The following is a 21,390-nucleotide window of genomic DNA, read 5'->3' as shown; positions in this document are numbered from 1 at the left end:
ATATGCTTTGGAATACAAGAAGAATGTGTGTCGCTAACTGAAGGAAGCACTCCATTTGCTGAATCTTCACGCAACCCCTGCAACATAACTACCAGGAAAAAATTATTACGGCTTTCAGATTAAAATAGCATGTGCTGCTTTCTTCAGTTCTTCAGATGATCTATTCTATCTAGATTTGATTTTCGGCCTTGAGTTCAGGCTATTTAAGACAGTCTACATAAAAACTCACTAGGTCTGTGTCCACCAGAAAAAGCAGTATTACCTACCAGATTATTTCTGTTCCTCCATTAGCATAAGTGTAGGTGGACTAGACGGGAAAGTATTCTGTGAGCCTAAAATTTCTTGAGTGTCTCTTGATCCTGGCTGTAAAATGCAAAAATGATAACAGCTTTGAATTACACTCTTTTTGTAGCAATTTTTCTTGCAAAAAATAACTTGGTATTTTAATAGCTTTTGGAGACAATGCAGTAGGTGCTGCTCATAGTAGTGGAATGTAATTTTTCTTTGTGAAGCCTGAAAGTTAACTTTGAAACATCCATCCTTAGGGTAATCCACCTGAAATCCAACTTAAAAGCAATCAAAACATTATTAAAAAGTTATTAGAATTGCGTGAGAGACTGGAATAAGCATGAAAAAAAGCTAAGCGTGAGTGCAACCTGTAACTTATGATCTATTTTTCTCATCTGAAATAGCATCTTGTTAGTGGGTATCAGGGAGCAACCATAGACCATTTGCAAAAGCATACATTTTTAGTCTTCATTTGATGTCAGCATAAAGCGATTGCATTGTGTGTTTTCACGTGTGGAGAGTTAGAAAGTGTGTATCTAGGTTTTCCCTGTGTTGTAAGTCCTTCTACTGTTAGGTGGTAGATAAAATTTATCACCTAATACCTTGATGCCTAAGGTAATACAATCAGGCTGCTACAAAATGAACATCAATGTAGCATGCAATCTAACTGTGGGAAGAGGTCAATCAAGCTCCCAAAAGCCATGCATTTTACCCAGATGTTCACAGAATACACAATTTCACATATCCTAATAAATATTTCTACCAATTGGCTTTGTGTTTCTAGGATATGATAATAAATCTAAAAACCTTAAAATGAAGGTATTTACAAATGACGGGGAACACTTTTTTTTTTTTTTTTAGGTAAGCAACTTATCTCTAAACTTATCTCTAAGGCTACCCTATGACTATCTGCAGGATACAGAAAATTTTCTGCATGTTGTGTGTTAACATGTTTTGTTGCTTGTTTGGCTGAGATCAGGGTGCAGTATTTGAGTACATGTAGTGGTAGAACCAGGAAATACAATAGCCCTTATTTGCTCCTAACTGTTTTTGCCACGTTGATTGTAGACAAACTACTTTGCTTAAATTTCTCCATCATCAAGAAATTGCTAGTATGTTGAAGGGGTTCGTAGGGAATCACTCCAGTTCTTTGCTGTACGAGTGACATGAGCCTTAATATGTTAACTTTCACTGACATCTTCATCACTGATGTGTATTAATACTTGTAGGTTCTTCCCTTCAGAGAACGTCAAAAACTACCAATAAAATTAGTAAACCAGTTGCTGGATTGGCTCAGTCTCACCTGACCTTTTTGAAACCATTGAAAACAGGTAGGCAGACTTCTGGCATTTAGTAGAACAATATCCACTGAACCAAATATCACTATTGCTGTACTGCTGTTGTCTGTAGTTGAGACCCAACTGAGTAGAGTTGGGATGAAATAGAAGGTTGTACCCACATTGAAAAAATAACTAGTAGAAAAATTTATATACCTTTCATAATGCATTTACACCGCTCATAAGAAAACTGATTGCAGCACGTGGTCAGCTGAATGTAAATGTTACTTTCCTCCAGTTTTGCATGTAAGTGTAAAAAACTACAGGTGTGTTCCCAGGCGACTGATGGATATCAGTGAAATGCTTCTTCCCCATCTGATTAAAATTTAATGTAACAGAATACCTAAGAATAGAAAACTACCCACCAAAATGATACTGATTTTGCAAATCTATTAATACTAAGTTGATCTGATCAGAAAAATCTATTTATAAAATGGTTGTTCCTGGCGGTAATACAACTTGACTTGGGTTTGATCCAAGATATGCATTAAAACATTTTAAAAATATATTTTTAGATATTAAAAACACATTAGATATTGAAAATAATAAGAATATGGGTTCTTGTATTTGTTCTAGTGCTTTAATAACTTAATGCAGGATTTGTGGCTAAAATTTATTTAATGACAGCTGATCTAAAAGTCACTGAAGATTCTAACAACCTGTTTTTTCCTGCTATAGTGCTAAATAGAGTATCAAACTTTAATATTTTCCACGATAAGACATATAATGCTTATCATACATTTCAAGAAAGGCTATTCTTTAAATAGCAATCAAAGAAGGAGGGACTTATTTCTTTATTTATTTTAAGTCATTCCTAGGCACCCAATGCCTTTTGCAGCTAAAAATATGTTTTATGATGAACGTTGGAAGGAGAAGCAACAACGAGGTTTCACGTGGTGGTTAAATTTTGTACTTACCCCTGATGACTTCAGTGTAAGAACAAACACCTCACAAGGTAGAGTATATGAATTTTCACTTTGTCTTTTAATGTTCTTAAATGTTACATAAGGTGCCTTATTCATATTAGTGAATAGGGGGGTCCTTGTTTAACAGTAACCCCAACTCATCATTTTACTTTGTGTAGCATTAAGCTTTTCTATATGAGTAGATTTTTTTTGTTTTTCAATTTTTGTATATTGTATGTGTTTTCCTGTTCAACCTTTGACTTAATACTGCGATAAGCTTAAAGCAAATATTTGGTGATGGGTTTCAGTGGCAGTTGGGCTGAAAAATATGGAGTATACTAAACCGAGGGCAATTCTAATGTTGGAGATGGTGCTGTCCATCCCAACAGAACTTTATAGCACTTTAAGTCTTTTCTGAGTCGTATCTTCCCCTTGTGATAAGTACAGATGATGTACTTGCTCATGCCAAGCGCAGCGTACCCCACACGGGAATGGGAAGCATGCATTGGAACAAGGAATACACACTGGAACTTGTGGCTGCAGTACCTCTCTGTGTGTGTTGAGTGGGGAATCCCCACCTGCTGAGAAACACTAGAGTTGCCACTATATTAAAATGATGATAATGTACTTCTCTCTCTATTTTCAACCTAAAATTCTGAAGATTGTCGAATTCATTTTAGAACTGAATTTCCAGCCCAACCCTTATTAGCCCATTACTTTAGGAAATAAGTGTTGTTATAACAAATATGTGGCTAATATTCCTGTACCTGGCAAGACATATATAATGCAACAAACGATAAGCTTCCTGAAGAACAAAATTGTTACGCAAAAGTAAAATAACATTGTGAACATAGACGGGGCAAAACTACCTTTGTTTGAGATGTAAAGGCATACTTTTTGTGTGTGCATTTAAACAGTAAATGCAGCTGCTCTTATCTTGGGAGAAGAGAACCATCATAAAACCAGTGTTCCTAAAGCACCAACAAAAGATGAAGTATCTCTAAAAGCCTATACTGCTCGTCGTAGACTGAATAAGTTACGACGTGATGCTTGCCGTTTATTTACATCTGAAAAAATGGTTAAAGCTATTAAGAAGCTGGAAGTTGAGATTGAAACTCAACGTTTGCTAGTTCGTCGAGACAGACACCTCTGGAAAGATGTAGGTAAGAATGACAAAAAATTGCATACCTTATTTTCTTGTAAGTAGAAAAAAGATTACTCATACACTTAGTTGATTTAATCTAAAACAGATTGTTAGGAATATTATCTATAACATGAAGTGTTTGTTGGATGTAATATTATAAGATGCTCTCTTGCAGGAGAGAGGCAGAAAGTCCTTAACTGGCTTTTATCTTACAACCCTTTGTGGCTGCGTATAGGTCTGGAGGTAAGTGCAGAATATGTGGTCTATTATCAAAGTTTTAGAGAGATCTAACACCCTTTCTAGTAGGGAGCGTTTCAGGTTTCTTTATATTTTCTGTTTTATTAATCCAAGTAGGTTCAACTTAATTATAGTGAGTTTACATGTCTTTTGCTTTATTATAACAGACTTGGTTTAAAAACATTTACCTTATTAAAAAAAGAAAATATTAAATCAAGAAAAGTGAGAATTAACTCCCTGACCAATAACAGAAGAGCAGTTCACAGTTAGTTTGACTCTTAGAGGAAAACGTGTCTTTCTTAAGAGAACTACTGATTGATTGATTCCTGAGATATAGATGATCAAATGTTTTTATATGAGACAGAATCTTCTGAAATTTCCTTTGGTTCTATCCTTTAGTCAATATTTTGAACAAATTGATTTTTAGAGGCTAATAACTATTTGCTATTACAAAACGTCAGTATTAAATTATATTCACAAACACATACATTGTTTAAGGTCATTTTTAACGGTTATGCTTTTTTCCCTTTTCCTTAATATTAGACTGTTTATGGGGAACTGATATCTTTGGAGAGCAATAGTGATGTTATGGGTTTGGCAATATTTATTCTTAATCGCTTGCTCTGGAACCCTGACATTGCAGCAGAATATAGACATCCCACTGTGCCTCACCTTTATCGAGAAGGTAACGGCTATTTCCAAAAATAGAGTATTTGTAGCACTTAATTTTTGAACTGACACTTAATGGGTTCTATCTTTTTAGGTCATGAAGAAGTTTTGTCAAAATTCACACTGAAAAAAATGCTGCTGTTAGTTTGCTTTCTGGATTGTGCCAAACAGTCCAGACTGATTGACCATGACCCTTGCCTCTTTTGCAAGGATGCAGAGTTCAAGGTAAGAGAGCTGTGATTTGAAGTCTTTGTCCAATATTGTTCTATGTATGAATGTTCTGTGTCTGAATGTAGGATGCATATTTTTATGCCTTTAGGTGCATTTCTTTAACAACTATTGGCTGTTGATGCTTTTATGTGAACGTTCTCAGTATACGGTCTCATGGTTATGAAAAAATTTCCCAAGAAATCTTTGAGGTGTTGGTTCTGTAGAAAGGACTCCGTTATGTTGCATTAACTTGCTTTCCTCTCTGAAGTTAAGCTTCTGCGATATTTTTAAATATCACTGTAGCATACTGCAGCTGATCTTAAACTCCAAGTAAGTTTGGTCTTTTCTCTTGTCTTTTGTTGTTTTGCTGTAATAAGAGATGATGCAACATCTGTCATAGAAACTCTTTGATTAACAAATGTCTTTACTATGCTGAAATAAAATTTCCTTTAGTTCAGTATGTACTGTGTAGGCAGACTGTGAAAAGTGTTTATTTTTTTTAAATATTAGTATTTAAGGTGTGTGTTCATTTGTTTGTTTGTTTTAAGACAAGTAAAGACATTCTGCTGGCAATTTCTCGAGACTTCCTGAGTGGTGAAGGTGACCTTTCCCGTCATCTTGGTTTCCTGGGACTACCCGTCAGCCATATTCAAACTCCACTTGATGAATTTGATTTTGCTGTAACAAATCTGGCTGTGGACTTACAATGTGGTATTCGTCTTGTGTGCGTTGATACAGAATTATTTTGAACTCTTCATTTTCTTTTATATAATACTTAATATGAGCTTAGCTAAGCTATTAAACTGTGAAATTCCCTTTTTTAGGAGAGCAATGGAACTTCTCACCAAAGACTGGAATCTTTCAAAACAGTTGAGAGTTCCTGCAATAAGTCGTCTACAGAAGATGCATAATGTTGATATTGTTCTTAATGTCCTTAAAGAGCGAGGAATTCACTTGAAAGATGAGAGTGGTAAGGCCTAGAAATCAGAGTTATTCTAAGCCCATTGTAGGACTAGTGCACATTTCATTTCTTTGTTTTATTTAATAGGTGCTTCAATTGACTGTAGGGATATTGTGGACAGACACAGAGAACGAACATTAGCACTGCTGTGGAAAATTGTCTTTGCTTTCCAGGTACTACTCAATTACTTTCTTTTTCATTTCTTACTAATTACAAGTGAGAGATAATGAAAACTTCAGTCCTTCAGCAATTATTTGTTGTCTGTGAAGGCTTCTACTAATCAAATTTTAAACTGTGGAACAATCTACTTTGTACATTCGAAGTGCAATGCAAACATTACATGACATCCCTAACAGTACATTTTAACGTTTTAATTACGCTCTTTCTTGTATACCTTCATAAAAGCTTTTGGAGGGAAAAAACACACACACACACACACACACAAAAAAAACACACAACTTTTGAGCTTGTGTTGTTATGCTACCAGAACTGATAATTAGACTAAAATAATGTTGGTCTCCAAATGCTGGTAAGTTCTTACTAACTGAAAAGGGAATGTGGGAAATCAAATTTCGAATCAGCTTGTGAGGTCACTCTGACAGACAAGTATAGAGTAAGCTCTATCTTTTTTACCATATCTTTTTATTTTATCTATACTGAAGCTATACCTTTTAAACTTTTTTCCAAGTATCTTGAAACAGTAAATTTGAAGAAACTTTCAGTAAGATGGTCTTTAACAGTTTCCCACAAAACAGTGAGAGTGTGGGTTTAAGTTCTTTATTTCAAGCAGTTGGTAGCTGCCACTGCCACCTATGCTGGCAAATCCAGATTACCACTACTGATTCAGTGTGGCAGATAGTGAGAGTGGTTTCTCTCTAAAATGCTATATATAAAACTTATACTCGTCTGCTAATAAAATCTTTTTTTTTCTTCCTAATAGGTGGATGTTTTTCTTAATGTGGAACAGTTAAAAGAAGAAATCATGTTTTTAAGGAATGCACATAAGATAAAAACACAATTGGGCACTCTCAAACTTTTTTCAAATTGTTGTAGAATACAAGATGATAACAGTCATAGCTCCTCACCTCAAAATTACAGTAAAAACGTGAAGCTGCTGATGGCATGGGTTAATGCTGTTTGTGGATTTTACAATATCAAGGTAAAATGCTTACTCTTTAAAGAGCACAATTCTTCAATTTCAAATTCTTTCATGTGTAGTAACAGCCAATGGTAATTATTTTTAAACATTCTTCTCAACTTTATTTAATCTGATTTGGAATAATCATCTTACTATGGATGTACCTGCACAAGACAAATTTGAGTAAAAGGATTTCCCCTTCTAGCTAGTCTCATGTATAAAAATGCCTTTTAAAAATATAGTTAAAGTGGAGTTCTAGTTGGAGGTGTTTTTTTTTTTCCCAATAGGTATTCATTCTAAACATATTTGTACATAAAATTTTCACCATTAGTAGAAACTGTGAGCATTAAACTAATGTTTAGGCCAAGGAAGATTCTTTTCCTTAGAGGTGTTTGTTCAAAAGGGTCGTGTTGCTGGTTGTTTCCTCTAAGAAGAGAAGCCCTGTTCAGACTGGACTGATCAGAGTACTGTCACGCTTGATAGTTTTTCCTGAAGGGCAAAATAGAACATTTGAAACTGATGCAAGTCCAGGCCTTATTTCTGCACTGAAGACCTTAAAAGCTATCTCTTTTGAAGTTTCCTGGGGATCCTTCGATAGAAATACCACTTTTTTTGTTTCTTAAGTCTCTCTCTTGAAGATTCACTGTATAGTGATTCACACCAATGTTGCGGGTTTCTTACAGCTATGTGCGAATGCACAGTGAATGTTCAAAGGAAGCACTAATTTTGTAACTTTTTGTCTAAAATAAATTTGCAGAATTCATACTTTGTCATTTTCAAAGGTGCAAGATGAAAAATTCTATATCCAGTTTACACCAGTTAACCAGTACCAAAAATTCAAGGAACTTGTAACTTACTGTATTTTATTAAACAGGTGGAAAATTTCACAGTCTGTTTCTCAGATGGTAGAGTACTGTGTCATTTAATTCATCATTATCATCCATGTTACGTGCCTTTGGAAGCTGTGTGTCAACGTACAACTCAAACAGTAGAGTGCTCAAGAACTCATATGGTGGGACTAAACTTATCCTCCTCATCCTCAGAGTCTGATACTTCTCTAAATGTTACAGAAGGAACATTTGACCAAAGTAAGTTATTTAATGTACGAAAGCTCATGTTAAATCTATTTCTCTTGTATCCAATCTGATCTGACAAATATTTTCTCTTTGCAAAGCTATAACGGCCTCAGTCATGTACAAGGAATTGTTAGACAATGAGAAGAAGAACTTCCAGCTGATCAATACTGCAGTTTCTGACCTAGGTGGAATACCAGCAATGATTCATCACTCAGACATGTCAAATACAATACCTGATGAGAAGGTGAGATAGGTGCCTTTAGAGTTGAAGTAAATGTGTCCTGCTCTCCTGTGTGTAGTCTTTAACGTGCTGCTTTCTGTGTTTAAATAGGTTGTTATTACCTACCTGTCGTTTCTGTGTTCGAGGCTTCTAGATCTTCGGCAAGAAACTCGAGCTGCTCGATTAATTCAGTCCACTTGGAGGAAATACAGGCTGAAAAAGGAACTGAAGCTTTCTCAGGTACTCTTTTCTTGTGCAATCTCATAGCTCATACTTTGAGAAAAACTAAATAAAGAATATAAGTTCATTGTTTGGAGTATACAGGTTTATTAGAATAATAATTGCATTTAATTTTAGTACCATTATTATCCAAATTTATGGGCTTCTTGGTAATTACTAAAAAAAACTTTTAAGGTTTAAGACTATTCTAAGGTAGTTAGTTTTGTTTAAAGGTGATTATTCTTTAAAGGCTATTGTTCTTCAGGGTTTCTTTTAGTTTCTAACTAAAGCGTGGCACCCCTCAAACACATTTTCCAAGTCAAATATGAAACTGTTGCACTGCTCCCTTGAAACAAAGAGTTGTTCCTTTTTGATTCCTATTAATTTCTCTTTGTAGTTTATAAAATTAAACTTGCACATGGATTTAATATTTTCATTTAGGCGCTGAACCAAAGTGTTTTGAGTCAAGTTGCATGGTAGTTTCTTTCTTGCTTTTTAGGTAGTTATGTCAGATCTTGTGATGGCTTTAAAACTATGACACCATTAAGGCTGATAAACACCATCACTGTATCTGAGATCTTTTAGAAACTCAAGCAGTGTTCAAGTGAAATATTTTGAGAATCTGTGACGTAGAGGGGGGATTTATTTATCTCCAATTTCTTTATTTTTTATTTAAGTGTACAGCCTTAATGCTAATGATAAAATATATTTCCTTTATAACTGTTTTTCAATAGTGAATAGCAAAGCTGCTTGAGGGAGATGTAAAAAACAAAACACACAAGCTTTGCAGACATTATTTTGATTTTAATCTTGCAATGTGTGCAAGTATGCTCTGCCATATTACCATATTGGATAGTTACTAGTAGGGATCTGACAAGACGAGCTACTTACTGAAGTATTACATCTGTAAGTTGCATTTTCCTGTTGCCCTGATGTTTATCAGTCTGTTTCTATGGCCTTTGGGTTACTATGGAAACACTGATATATGTAAACAAAAATCTGGGCTAGATGGACATGATCCAGTGTGACTGTCTTTGTACTCAGGTTATTTCAGTATAGCTGGAAAACACTCTGGTATGCCAGTTAATATGGATATCTGAAACTCTTATGAATGGGAACTAAAATTGAGGTTTAAAAAAGGTTTACTAAGGAGTGCTAAAAAAAAAATGGAGCAACAAGAACTATCAAGGTGGGAAGATGCAGATTTAGGTGATACCACACTTTTACAAAAAACTTGGTGCTGAAGTAAATGTTTTCTGTTTCAGAAAAGTTCTTGCCATAGAATAAAGAAAAGCTGTGTAATCAACAAGCCTAATTTTTATATGATTGCTCTAGATAGTTATTCTAACTGCATCCTAACTGTTCAGTGGAAATTGACTCTTTGTAGGAAAGAGACAGAGCTGCTCGGATAATTCAAAAACATGCAATAAACTTCTTGTCTCATCGACGTGTCTTGAGGAAAAACAATGCAGCAGTGTTCATCCAGAATCATTGGAGAAGATACTTAGCCAGGGTGAAGTTTTTAAATCTGAAAAAGACAAAACTAGAGGAAACCAGAAGTAAATCTGCCACAGTAATTCAGGTAATATGATATAAAGTGAGATTACACATCAAGGTAATATGATATAAAGTGAGATTCAAGGAAAACTCTGTGAAACCTATAAGAAAAAGGATTGCTCAGGGTCATTTGTGCTGCTTACAGCAGCAGATGTTTTCATGAAAACGTAATACAATTTTTTCCCTTTTTGAGATGTTTTGGTAATTTTCTCGCTCCAGAGAGAAATGGTAATATGCTTTTAAGTCTATACTTGTTCTTTCTTAGTTTAGTAAATATTTTGTGCTGATATGCCATAATTATTAAAACACTGGACCATAAGCCAGGCAATGTAGGGACCAATCAGATTGTTCTGGCTTGCTTCTTTGCAGCTGCTGAACACCAGTAAAGAAGCCAGACAAGAATTGGCCACCTAATGTTATAACACCTGCAGTGGGCACTTTCAGAATGCCAGAAATTAGTTACCAGCTGGTAGTTAGTAATTGATAGTTAATTCAGTTTCTCAAGATACTTTCCCATCTGTTACCCAAAGCCATATATTACATTCTTAGGACTTTTTGTAATGGATTTTAAAGAATCACTGATTTATCACATAGTTTAACAGGGAATCTTTTGTTGCCAGGGTAAATTTAGCACTTTTTCTCTGGAATTTAAAGTGCTAAAAAAGCAAGGTTTCAAGCATTTGGACATGGTTTTTTATGTAGGTATCTAGGCTTATCTTCATGGAGGTTAAGTAGAAGTACACAAATCTTAATAAGTCTGAGGGCAGTAGTTGTCAAAATTAGACTTAAGCTATCATAAAGAAAATACTAAATTTTCTGTTTTTTCCTGTAGGCTTATTGGAGGAGATACTCTGCTAGGAAAAAATATTTGCAGCTAAGATACTATGTTATCTTTGTACAAGCAAAGAGAAGGATGGTGATGTCTGCTTCTGCATATAAACGAATTGTTTGGGCTACTGTTACAATTCAGAGACATCTGCGGGCATCTAAGTTGGCAAAAGAAGATCGACAAAGATATGAAATCTTAAAGTCTTCAGCACTTATTATTCAGTCTGCATTCAGAAGATGGAGAAAACGCAAAATCCAGCAGAAAATTAGAGCTACTTTAGTGCTCCAGACTTATTTCCGAAAATGGCAATCTTCAAAACTGGCTAAAAGAAAGAGAGCTGCCCTTGTCTTGCAGTCTTGGTACAGGATGCACAGAGATCTGAAGCGTTATCTACATATTAAGCAAAGCATTATCAAGATTCAGGCATGGTACAGGTGTCAGATAGCTAGACGTATTTACCAGCAGCATAGGGCACAAATAGTGACCATTCAGCAGTATTACAGAGCTTATAAATTAGGAAAAAATGAGAGAGAGAACTACTTGCGAAAGCGTGCAGCTGTAGTAGTTCTCCAAGCTGCTTTTAGAGGCATGAATGCACGTATACTTTACAGGCAAACCAAAGCAGCTTGTGTTATTCAATCACTATGGAGAATGAGACAAGAGAAACTAAGATTTTTACAATTAAAAAAACACATTACTACCTTGCAGTCACATGTGAGAAAATACCAACAGGTAAAAAGATACAAAGAGATGAAAAATGCTGCCTCTGTAATTCAAGCTTGGTATAGGGCATGTGTGGCTTCTAAAAAAGCAGCCTTGTCTTTCCAGAGGATGCGTCTGGCTACTATTGTCCTACAGTCTGCCTACAGAGGAAGGATAGCTAGGAAAGAGGCGCACATATTGAGATCTGTGATAAAAATTCAGTCAAGTTATCGTGCTTATGTTGTCCGAAAGAGATTTAAAGACTTAAGAGATGCAACAGTGAAAATACAAGCTTTTGTAAAGATGAGACAATCACGTAGGCGTTATTGTGCGTTACTGGAGGCAACACTTTATGTCCAGCAAAGGTATCGGTCTCATAGGTATGCTCTTCAACTTAAAGAAGATTATAGAAAATTGAAGGATGCTTGCATAAGAATTCAAGCTGTAGTTCGAGGCTATCTTGTCAGGAAACAAATACAAAAGTGGACAGAGACTGCAGTATTTCTCCAGGCACAATACCGAATGAGAAGGGACAGGACACATTATTTAATCATCTACAGAGCTGCTGTTGTCATTCAAAAACACTACCGTGCATACCAAAAACAGCTCTGCCAGAGGCAGGAGTTCTTACAAGCTAAAAAAGCAGCAGTGTGCTTACAGGCAGCCTACAGGGGTTATAAGGCACGCAAAATGCTTAAACTTGAATATAGAGCTGCTATTAAAATTCAGACTGCTTTTCGAGCTCATGCTGCGAGAACGAAGTATCAGGCCGTGATTCAGGCCTCCATTGTGATTCAGAGATGGTACAGAACTTGCAAGACTAGAAGCAGGCAAAGATTGACCTTCTTAACGACAAGAGCAGCTGTGCTTTCTTTACAAGCAGCATTTCGCGGCTGGCAGGTACGAAGGCAGATTCAAAGACAGTGTGCTGCTGCAACAGTAATACAGGCTGCCTTCAGAAAATTCATAGCTCTGAAAAGATTCAGACTTATGAACCACGCTGTACTAATTATCCAAAAACATTACAGAGCGAATGTCATAGGCCAAAAGCAACGGCAAGAGTATATTGAGCTGCGTAACTGTGTAGTACGTCTTCAGGCCATATGGAGGGGGAAAATGGTGAGAAAAAAAATTCAAAAGGAACACCATCTCGCAACGATTATTCAGTCCTATTACAGAATGCATGTAAATCAACTAAAATTTAAAAAAATAAGACAGTCGACTTTAGTGATTCAGAGATACTTCAGAGCTTACTATATGAAAAAACAACAACGTGCACTTTATCTAAAAACAAAGGCAGCTGCATTAGTCTTGCAGTCTGCTTACCGTGGGATGACTGCGAGGAAACAATTGAGGAAACAAAGAAAAGCTGCTACAACCATACAAACAGCATTCAGATCATACCTGGTGAAAAAGGACTATGTAACACTTAGATCTGCAGCTATAGTAGTTCAAAGGCACTATCGTGCAGTTATTCATGCTAAATGGCAAAAGCAAAAATACTTATCTTTAAAAACAGCTGTAGTCAAAATGCAAGCAATTTACAGAGGTGTGAAAGTCAGACGACAAATTCACTGTATGCACCAAGCAGCTATTTGTATTCAAGCCATGTTTAAGATGCATCGCATAAACATTAGATATCGGGCAATGAGAATGGCAGCAATTATAATTCAAAGACGATATAGAGCATTTTGTTTAGGTAAAGTACAATGTAAGAAGTACTCGGAGCTTAAGAAATCTGCCGTTATCCTTCAGGCTGCCTGTAGAGGCATGAAAGTTCGACGAGACTTAAAAACTATGCACCAGTCAGCAGCAATGATACAGGCTTATTATCGAATGCACAAACAACAGAGGGATTTCAGAAACTTGTTGTTGGCAACTAGACGGATTCAGCAGTGGTTCCGTGCTTGTAAGGAGCGAAATGCACAAGTTCATAACTATACGACCGTGAGAAGTGCTGCGCTTCGCCTCCAGGCTGCATTCCGTGGCATGAAAACAAGAAGACTTGTAAGAACTATGAATGAATCTGCTGAGCTTATTCAAAGAAGATTTAGAACTTTTCTCAAAAGAAAACATTTTATTTCCCTTAGGACAGCTGCTATTGTAATTCAGAGAAAATACCGAGCAACGAAACTAGCAAAAATTCAACGTCAAAAATACCTCTCATTCCTTAATGCTGCTGTTATCATACAGTCTGCCTACAGAGGCTTTGTGGTAAGGCAAAAAATGCAGCAGATGCATCAAGCTGCTGCGGTCATCCAAGCAACATTAAGAATGCGTAAAATTTACATTTCTTACCAAGCTCTAAGGCTTGCTTCGGTAATCATACAACAACGTTACCGTGCTTACAGGGAAGGGAAGCGTGTCAGAGAAATATACTTAAAACAGTACAATTCTGTTTTAGTTCTTCAGGCTGCCTATAGAGGAATGAAAACAAGATGCTTCTTGAAGAAAAGGCATGAGGCAGCACTTACAATACAGAGAAACTACCGAATGTATAGGCAGTGCCACCACTACAGAAAAGTTCAGTGGGCAGCCCAGCTAATACAGAAGAGATACCGAGCGAATAACCTAAGGAATATTGCAGTACAGCGCTACTCTTCATTAAAGAAAGCAGTAATTTGTATTCAGAAGGCTTTTCGAGACACGCGTTTAAAAAAACAACTTCAAGAAAAACACCGTGCTGCTATTGTTGTTCAGAAAAATTTTAAAGCTTTCAGAGAACGTCAAAGGTATCTCTCTCTTAAAGCAGCTACTCTTGTTTTTCAGAGAAGATACAGAGCTTTGATTCTGTCAAGGCAGCACGCTCAGGAGTATCTTCATCTTCGCAGAGCAACTATTCTTATACAGGCTGTGTACAGAGGTATCAGAGTGAGGAAGAGTATTGAGCGTATGCATTTAGCAGCTAGTACAATACAGTCAGCCTACAAAATGTACAGGAATAGAAGGTCCTACCAAAATATGAGAATTGCAGCTATTGCTATACAGAACTACTATCGATCCTACATTAAACAAAAGAACCAACAGAAGGAATATCTGACAATGAAGAAATCTGCTCTTGTTATTCAAGCATCTTATAGAGGCATGAAGGAACGACAGAAACTGAAACTTATGCATGCTTCAGCAACTGTAATACAATCTAATTATCGAATGTATGTACAACATAGGTATTATAAACAGTTGTGCTGGGCAATCAGAGTTATACAACAAAGGTTCAGAGCCAAAGTAGCAAAAGAAGCTGACATGGAAAACTATGCAAAAATAAAAAAGGCCGTCATTTGCCTACAGTCCTCTTTTCGTGCTAAAAAAGCAAGGCAGTTGTATAAAACCAATCTTGCTGCACTACGCATACAATCATTTTTCCGAATGCATGTAGAAAGGAAGCGTTTTCTTGCAAAAAAAGCAGCGGCGATAATGATTCAGTCTGCGTTCCGATGCCAAAGAACAAGGAGTCGCTATAAATTGATTCAGAATTCAATAGTTGCTATTCAGAGGTGGTACAGAGCATGCCACAGGGCTCGTTTACAGAAAGCAGAATACTCTGCTCAAAAGCAAGCAATAGTAATTATTCAGTCTGCCTGCCGTGGAATGAAAGCAAGAAAAACAGCAAGACAAATACGAGCCGCAAGGAAGATTCAGTCTTTTCTTTGGATGGCTGTGCATCGTAGAAAATTTATTCAACTTAAAACAGCAGCAATTACATTAGAAGCCTATTACTTAATGCATAAAGCTAAATCACAGTATGCAAGCTATAAAAAAGCAGCAGTTGTCTTACAGCGATGGTACCGATCCCGCTTGATTGTAAAATGCCAAAGAACGACTTACTTACAAACCCGGAAGAAAATTATCATTGTGCAGGCAAGGGTCAGGGGATTCATCGAAAAGAAGAGGTTTCACAAAATGAAAGAAAGCGCAATAAAAATTCAGGTACTTTAAAATGTACAATAGTGTTTTTGTTTGTTTTAGATTAGTGCTACTATTTCAAACATATATGTTAAAACAGAATTAAGTTCTGAAGTACAGTACATCAGGTGTGTAGCATTTAATATTGCAGAGCACAGAAATGAGTCTGTCTCTTGTTTTGGTTTTCCTTGCTGAAGCATTAATTTCAAAAGTGATATTCTCTTCCTTCTTTTCTTTCCACTAAAATTTAACTATTTCAAATTGGAACTCTGAATTTTTTTTTAAGGACTTCTTTGGCCTGACTAGCTTCCACCTACTTAAATATTAACAGCTTAATTCTTTTTTTTTTTTGATTGGAGTGCAAATGAAAGCTGTTTTGATGTGTTGACATTAGTTGGCACTGGTACTAAGTATAAAGTGAAGTAAATGGAAGAAGTACAATTGCTGCATTCCTTAAGACTTTCTGATTTATTCTTGTCTTCTTGAATAACCAAAGTATAGTGGTTTTTTTGTTTGCTTGTTTTTAAGACATTAAATAGATCCAGAATAATTTTGGTGCCTAGCTAACATTTTGACAAAGAATTTGAGGAGACATATTTCATTCTTAGGGAAAAGTGATTAAACACACTTAAACACACATGGGACAACATATTAGTGTGGTTGGCAAGAAGTAATGAGAGTTGCTCCATCTCCCTGTAGCAAGCTAAATATCTGTCTAGTTAAAAAAGTCAAGGAGACCTGTTCCTCTGATGTGCTTTTGCTTTTTTTTGAGGATAAGGGAGAGAAGGTATTTCTCCTTGTTATTTATATTAATTATGATTTGTACTGGGAGTCATTTTTATTTTAAATTAATATTCTGTTGTTCCTTCTGGGAGAAGTTTTACATGACTTCCCTTGCTGTTCTTAATTATTATACCCTAAGGTAAAAGGAAAGAGGTTTGTCTTCAGGACATTACTGGAATGAAAGGAGGGCTTTTTTCCCCAGATCAGGAAGGAAAGGGAAGTAATCTCTAATAATTGTTCAGGTTGCTATTACTATCCTGTTGGAAAACACAATTTTTTTTGGTAGATAAGAAAACAAGTGTGCCTTCCTCACTTCTATTCTTTGGAGGGTTGGGAGGGAACTGGCAGCCTCATAGCTATTTTTCTGAATATTTACCATTATATATCCAGAACAATACAAGTATGATGTTTTCACTTAAAAAGCAGAAAACAATTAATTGGGAAATCAGAGCTATTTTAAAGTTAATTATACTGTTGGTTTATAACAAGTTAATTACTGTAGCAATAATTAAAAATATTCAGTCATCTTCAATGCAATGGTCAATGCCATGCAAGTGAGTAAATATTCCAATATTGTCTTTGGCTTTCAAGGCATATTTTCGTGGATTTATTCAGAGGCAACAATACATTCGGTGCAAGTCTTCTGCTTTATTAATACAGCAATACTACAGAACGTATCGGATGCGAAATGTTGAACAACAAAGGTACAATCAAATCAAAAGAGCTACTATTAGAATTCAGGTAATCCCAGAAGGTGTTTTTGGGTATTGTGGGTTTTAATTTGGGGGTGGAGAGCATTGTTGGGAAGTGAGTTGTTTTTTGTGTTGTTTTTTAATCTTTTACTTATTTCTTCATTACATAATTATTTACAGACATTAGTGGCATTTGTGGTATTTCCTTAAATGCGTTTTTAGTTGTTTTAGAAAATGTCTCCTGAACGTATATAATATTGTAGAGCTAGGAATCCTAAAAGCCTTTCATGCTAACGGGACTTTTTGTTTTTTAATTTGGTTTGTTCCATTAAAAAAATTCAAGGGTGTGTGTTTTTTTGTTTGTTTGTTTTTGTATGTTTAATAGGCATCATACAGAGGATATAAAGCCAGGCAGTGGGCTAACAAAATGCGAGCAGCAAAAATAATTCAGGCGTGGTTTCGAGGCTACAAAGCACGAAAGGAATATGCATCTGTAGTAAAAGCTGTACGTGTTATTCAGAGTCACTTCAAAACAAAACGGCAGAGGACCTGGTAATGTTGAATTTGACATAAATTTCTCTACTTTAAAAATTTTTTATTATATAGTTATTTAGTACTGCTTTGCACTCTGGCAAATACCTATAGATTTTCAAGCTCTGACCCTCAAGCACATATGTAATATGCACATATGTAATATGCATCAATCCTGTTCATGCTAATGTAATTATTCTTTTGCACATGATTTCTCTTATGTTTAAATATTTCTCTGGACTGGAAGCTACACAATCTTAAATTTTACATAGTAGAATCAAGCCCTAGTCTTTCCAAATCTCTTTTTTTTCCCTATTTTTATAGGAATGATGTTCTTGATATTGTTAAAATTATAATGTAAAGTTAACAGGATGAAAAAGCTATTTCTTTATAAGCACGATGGATTAGTTAAACTACTGTTTATTTTGCCAAAATGATTTTACAATAAATGCTCTCCTAGGTCAGACATGTTTCATCCCATTCAGAACGGTGTTCTGTCATTAGCAATAGAAAATGCTGGCTGGGGAGAGTATATGAACCTGACCACTTTCTGAGGTTCTCCCTCAGCATCAGTGTTTCATAGATTATGAATGCTAGAGCTTATGTCCTTGCCTATTATCTTTAATATCCTTCTAAGGACCTGTTGTATGTCAACTTGTGTAATGCTTTTTAAAATCTGCTGCTGCCCCCACAGCTTCTTTTAGCAGCAAGTTCTGGGAGTATCTACTGTGGGGGAAAAAAGAAAGTATCTTTATTTTAAACCAGTCTTTCTACTGAGATCACTGGCTATCCATCCCCTTGTTTCAGTGTCGCAAGCTTTGATAACAGCTTTACTTTCAGCATGTCTATCTAAATTGTTTTGTAAACCTTCACTCTTTCTGTTTCTGTCTCTTCCATCCTCCCCATTTTTTTTCTGATCTGAAGCATCTAGTCCTTCTAAGTTTTACCATCTTGGTCAGTTGCTCCATTTTCTATATTTTCTTCATTCTTCCTTGACTCGCTCCATCCTCTCTGAGGTGTAAAGACCAGAACTGCACATCATCCTTAAGACAGGAGTATGCCAACATTTTATATAGAAGCAAAATTTTGCCTTCTGACTTATTACTGGTGTCCTTCCTGATGATGCCCTTACAAGTTTTTGGCTTCCATTGTACGCTGAACATCGCTTTTTTTTTTTTTTAAAAAAAAAGGTGATATTGGGAAGAAACAATTTATTTTTTTCTCTTCCATTTAGTACTTCTATGTTTTCTTGGACTATTTTAGTTATTTCAGAGTGTTTAGGTGTTGATTTTTAATAGAGATTGTATATGCATATTTTATAGATATAATGGCTTGTCCAAGCTGCCTTTTTCATTTCCTCACTTCCTGTCTCCAGATGCTACATGTTCCACTTTAAACTTCATACTTAAAAATGTTAAGTGTTCTCAACTTTTAGAAAGCCTAAAATGCATTTTCATGTTAGGTTTTTGAAAATGAAGTTATGTACACTTACTATTCAAAGAAGATGGAGAGCAACCCTTACTGCAAGAATGGTTCAGCTTCAGTTTCTGGCAACTAAGAATGCTGCAGTTAAGATTCAGTTGGCATATAGACAGTACAGGGCTAGAAGACTTTTAAGAAAGGTATGTTTTCACTTGCACTCTATGTCATGGTTGTATTAAATTTTCAATGTATTTGTGAGTTTTGTCATCAATCTGGAAGTGTACAAAAGAAAAAAGTGGTGTCAGAACAAAGATTGTTCAAATCTAAACTGCTTTATCTTTAAAATATTCAATTTCTTTTTTGCTTAGACCAACTAGGTTGTCTGTTTTTTTTGAACAGTTCCATTTTGTTGAATTGTCCTTGTTTATGCCAATAACATAAAATGTAAAAATGATCTGTTGGCCTGATTGCTTAGAAAGAACTAAGTTATACCAATATTTTGACCACCTTTAAGTAAGGGAAAAGACATTCCAAATTGTGAAAGTAGATTTCTACATAAACTGGTGTGGTGTGAGTTTGCTTATTTCCTATTTTATTTTTATTCTTTATCTGTGTTTTAGTTCTAGAAAAAAAATCTTTCATAAGAAAAGAACAAAAACATAAATGTTCATTGATCGGGACAGGAAAGAACTAAATTTTAATTATCAATGCGCTATTTAAAATCTTTTTCAGAAGCTTCAAGCTGCATGTTTGATCCAAGCAACATACAGATGTTTTAAGGAGAGAAGAAAATTTATTCAACAAAAAGCTGCTGCTGTGATCATCCAAAAACATCTGAGATCTTGGCAGGAAGGCAGGCTTCAATTTATGAAATACAATAGAACTAGAAGAGCTATCATTAAACTGCAAGCATTTATACGGGGTTATTTAGTCAGAAAAAAGGTTGGTGTACTTCACATTATAACTACTTTTGGTGTAAAATATCTCCATAGCAATTTTAGCATTAATTCTAGCTGGCAAAAAGAAAAACTTTTTTTTAAATGCTTGTGAAATCTTTTTGGCTTACCCATAAACTGATCCTTTACACCCATGCATGCTTACATTGAAACTGTTCTATCTGTTAAAGTTGTTACAATCATTTCTATGTGTTACCGTTCAGATTAGAGAGACCTAGGACTGAGGAAAGGTATCTTACTTAGTTCTGAGGTAATGACTTCAACGGTCATTATTCAGCATCTTGCTGAAGTATACTTTGCTGTGTGCTATGGTCTTCGCATAGATGATCAGTTATCTCTGGGTATGAAAATTAATGACGTTCTTTTTTCTGTTTTCCTTGACAGATTTCAGAACAGAAACAGAAGAGACTGCTTTACTTTATAGCAGCTGCATATCATCATGTCTCTGCAATTAAAATTCAAAGGGCCTATAGGATTCACCTCATCTTAAAGCTTGCACAAAACCATATCTCATCTGTTCTTATAATACAGGTTAGTCTAATTAAGGATGAATCTTTTAGTGTAACATAGTCTAATCTATTGTGTCAGCTGACCTGTAGCACTAAGATACGGTAGTTTCTTCATACGTCAAAATAAAGCTAAAACATAGAGACTACAGTTTATTAAATAATGCTGCTTATAGGCAGCTAAACATAATAAAGTAGATCTCAGCAGGCTCTGGAGGTCTCCAGAGTGGTCACTAGCTTAGTCCCATCGATGGAAGGAGTTCAGTATTAGATAAATTGAGAGGTAACAGTTGTCTAAACAATTAGACAAGCCTTTGGTAAGATTTGGCATACAGAACACTATTTCCCCTCTCTATAGAGGGGAAGAAACAGACCTGGGAAATAGGAAGTGGAGTAGTGGTTCTTCCTAAAAGACAGCTGAGAAAAAAACAGAATGCTTCCCTACCTGCTCCTAGCTGAGGAAGAGTTCTGCGGTTGAGTTTATTTTGCAGTCATTCATTACAGCCACCACTAGGCAGATCACAGCTGAGTCATGGTGGTCAGGTGAGTGCTAGGGATATTTAGTGCCTGTATGTCAAAACTCATGTTAAAGTAGTTCTTTGTTTTTTACCAATGCTTGTTTAGGAAGGGAAGTAAGAATTTTGGGAGAAGTCTTAAGTAAATAAATAGAAATCTACTTTAATTTAAACAGAGATGGTTTCGAGCAAAAATGCAACAGAAAAGATTTCGAAGAGATTATCAAAGAATCATTCAACTGCAACGTATGATTCGAGGCTGGCTAAATCGCAGAAATGATGCAGCAACCATAATCCAACGAAGCATACGAAGATTTCTTGCCTGCAGACGTAACAGAAAATTTGCCATTGGAATAATTAAATTTCAGGTAAATACCTGTTAAAAGAAAACTGCAGTTTAGTTTGTTTTTGTTTCATGGGCTTTTGGAGAGAGGACAAATGTAAATGTTTACATTGATTGTTGAATTTATCAGTTAAATTACAAGACAAGCCAATTTCAATTCAAAGTTAAGTGCAAACAGATGAAGTAATATTAAGCAGATACTGTTTGAGGTGACTTTTGGGAGGTGTGTGGGGGGGTATGTGTACAT

The 21,390-nt window shown here is 35.7% G+C and overlaps 1 protein-coding gene across 2 annotated transcripts in view; it reads left to right on the top strand.

The window, feature by feature from the left end:
* Positions 1-21,390, top strand: part of ASPM (assembly factor for spindle microtubules) — a 30,306-nt gene that overhangs the window by 5,495 nt on the left and 3,421 nt on the right. The window contains exons 4-24 of one of the 2 annotated variants that reach the window (XM_080602117.1): positions 1,518-1,619; positions 2,434-2,580; positions 3,448-3,693; positions 3,850-3,917; positions 4,455-4,596; positions 4,675-4,805; positions 5,339-5,514; positions 5,615-5,760; positions 5,839-5,924; positions 6,692-6,910; positions 7,764-7,977; positions 8,064-8,209; positions 8,297-8,425; positions 9,792-9,986; positions 10,794-15,419; positions 16,839-16,919; positions 17,256-17,422; positions 18,864-19,023; positions 19,556-19,765; positions 20,164-20,310; positions 20,977-21,168. In XM_080602117.1, the coding sequence (XP_080458243.1) occupies positions 1,518-1,619; positions 2,434-2,580; positions 3,448-3,693; positions 3,850-3,917; positions 4,455-4,596; positions 4,675-4,805; positions 5,339-5,514; positions 5,615-5,760; positions 5,839-5,924; positions 6,692-6,910; positions 7,764-7,977; positions 8,064-8,209; positions 8,297-8,425; positions 9,792-9,986; positions 10,794-15,419; positions 16,839-16,919; positions 17,256-17,422; positions 18,864-19,023; positions 19,556-19,765; positions 20,164-20,310; positions 20,977-21,168 (7,730 nt within the window). Of the gene's footprint in view, positions 1-1,517; positions 1,620-2,433; positions 2,581-3,447; positions 3,694-3,849; positions 3,918-4,454; positions 4,597-4,674; positions 4,806-5,338; positions 5,515-5,614; positions 5,761-5,838; positions 5,925-6,691; positions 6,911-7,763; positions 7,978-8,063; positions 8,210-8,296; positions 8,426-9,791; positions 9,987-10,793; positions 15,420-16,769; positions 16,920-17,255; positions 17,423-18,863; positions 19,024-19,555; positions 19,766-20,163; positions 20,311-20,976; positions 21,169-21,390 lie in introns of both variants that reach the window. The other variant, XM_080602116.1, reaches the window with a different exon arrangement.

This window comes from Anser brachyrhynchus (genome assembly GCF_964034855.1).
Source record: "Anser brachyrhynchus genome assembly, chromosome: 8".
Lineage (NCBI taxonomy): Eukaryota > Metazoa > Chordata > Aves > Anseriformes > Anatidae > Anser > Anser brachyrhynchus.
Note: the sequence above shows the minus strand (reverse complement) of the source record. Positions and strands in the feature narration are given on the sequence as shown.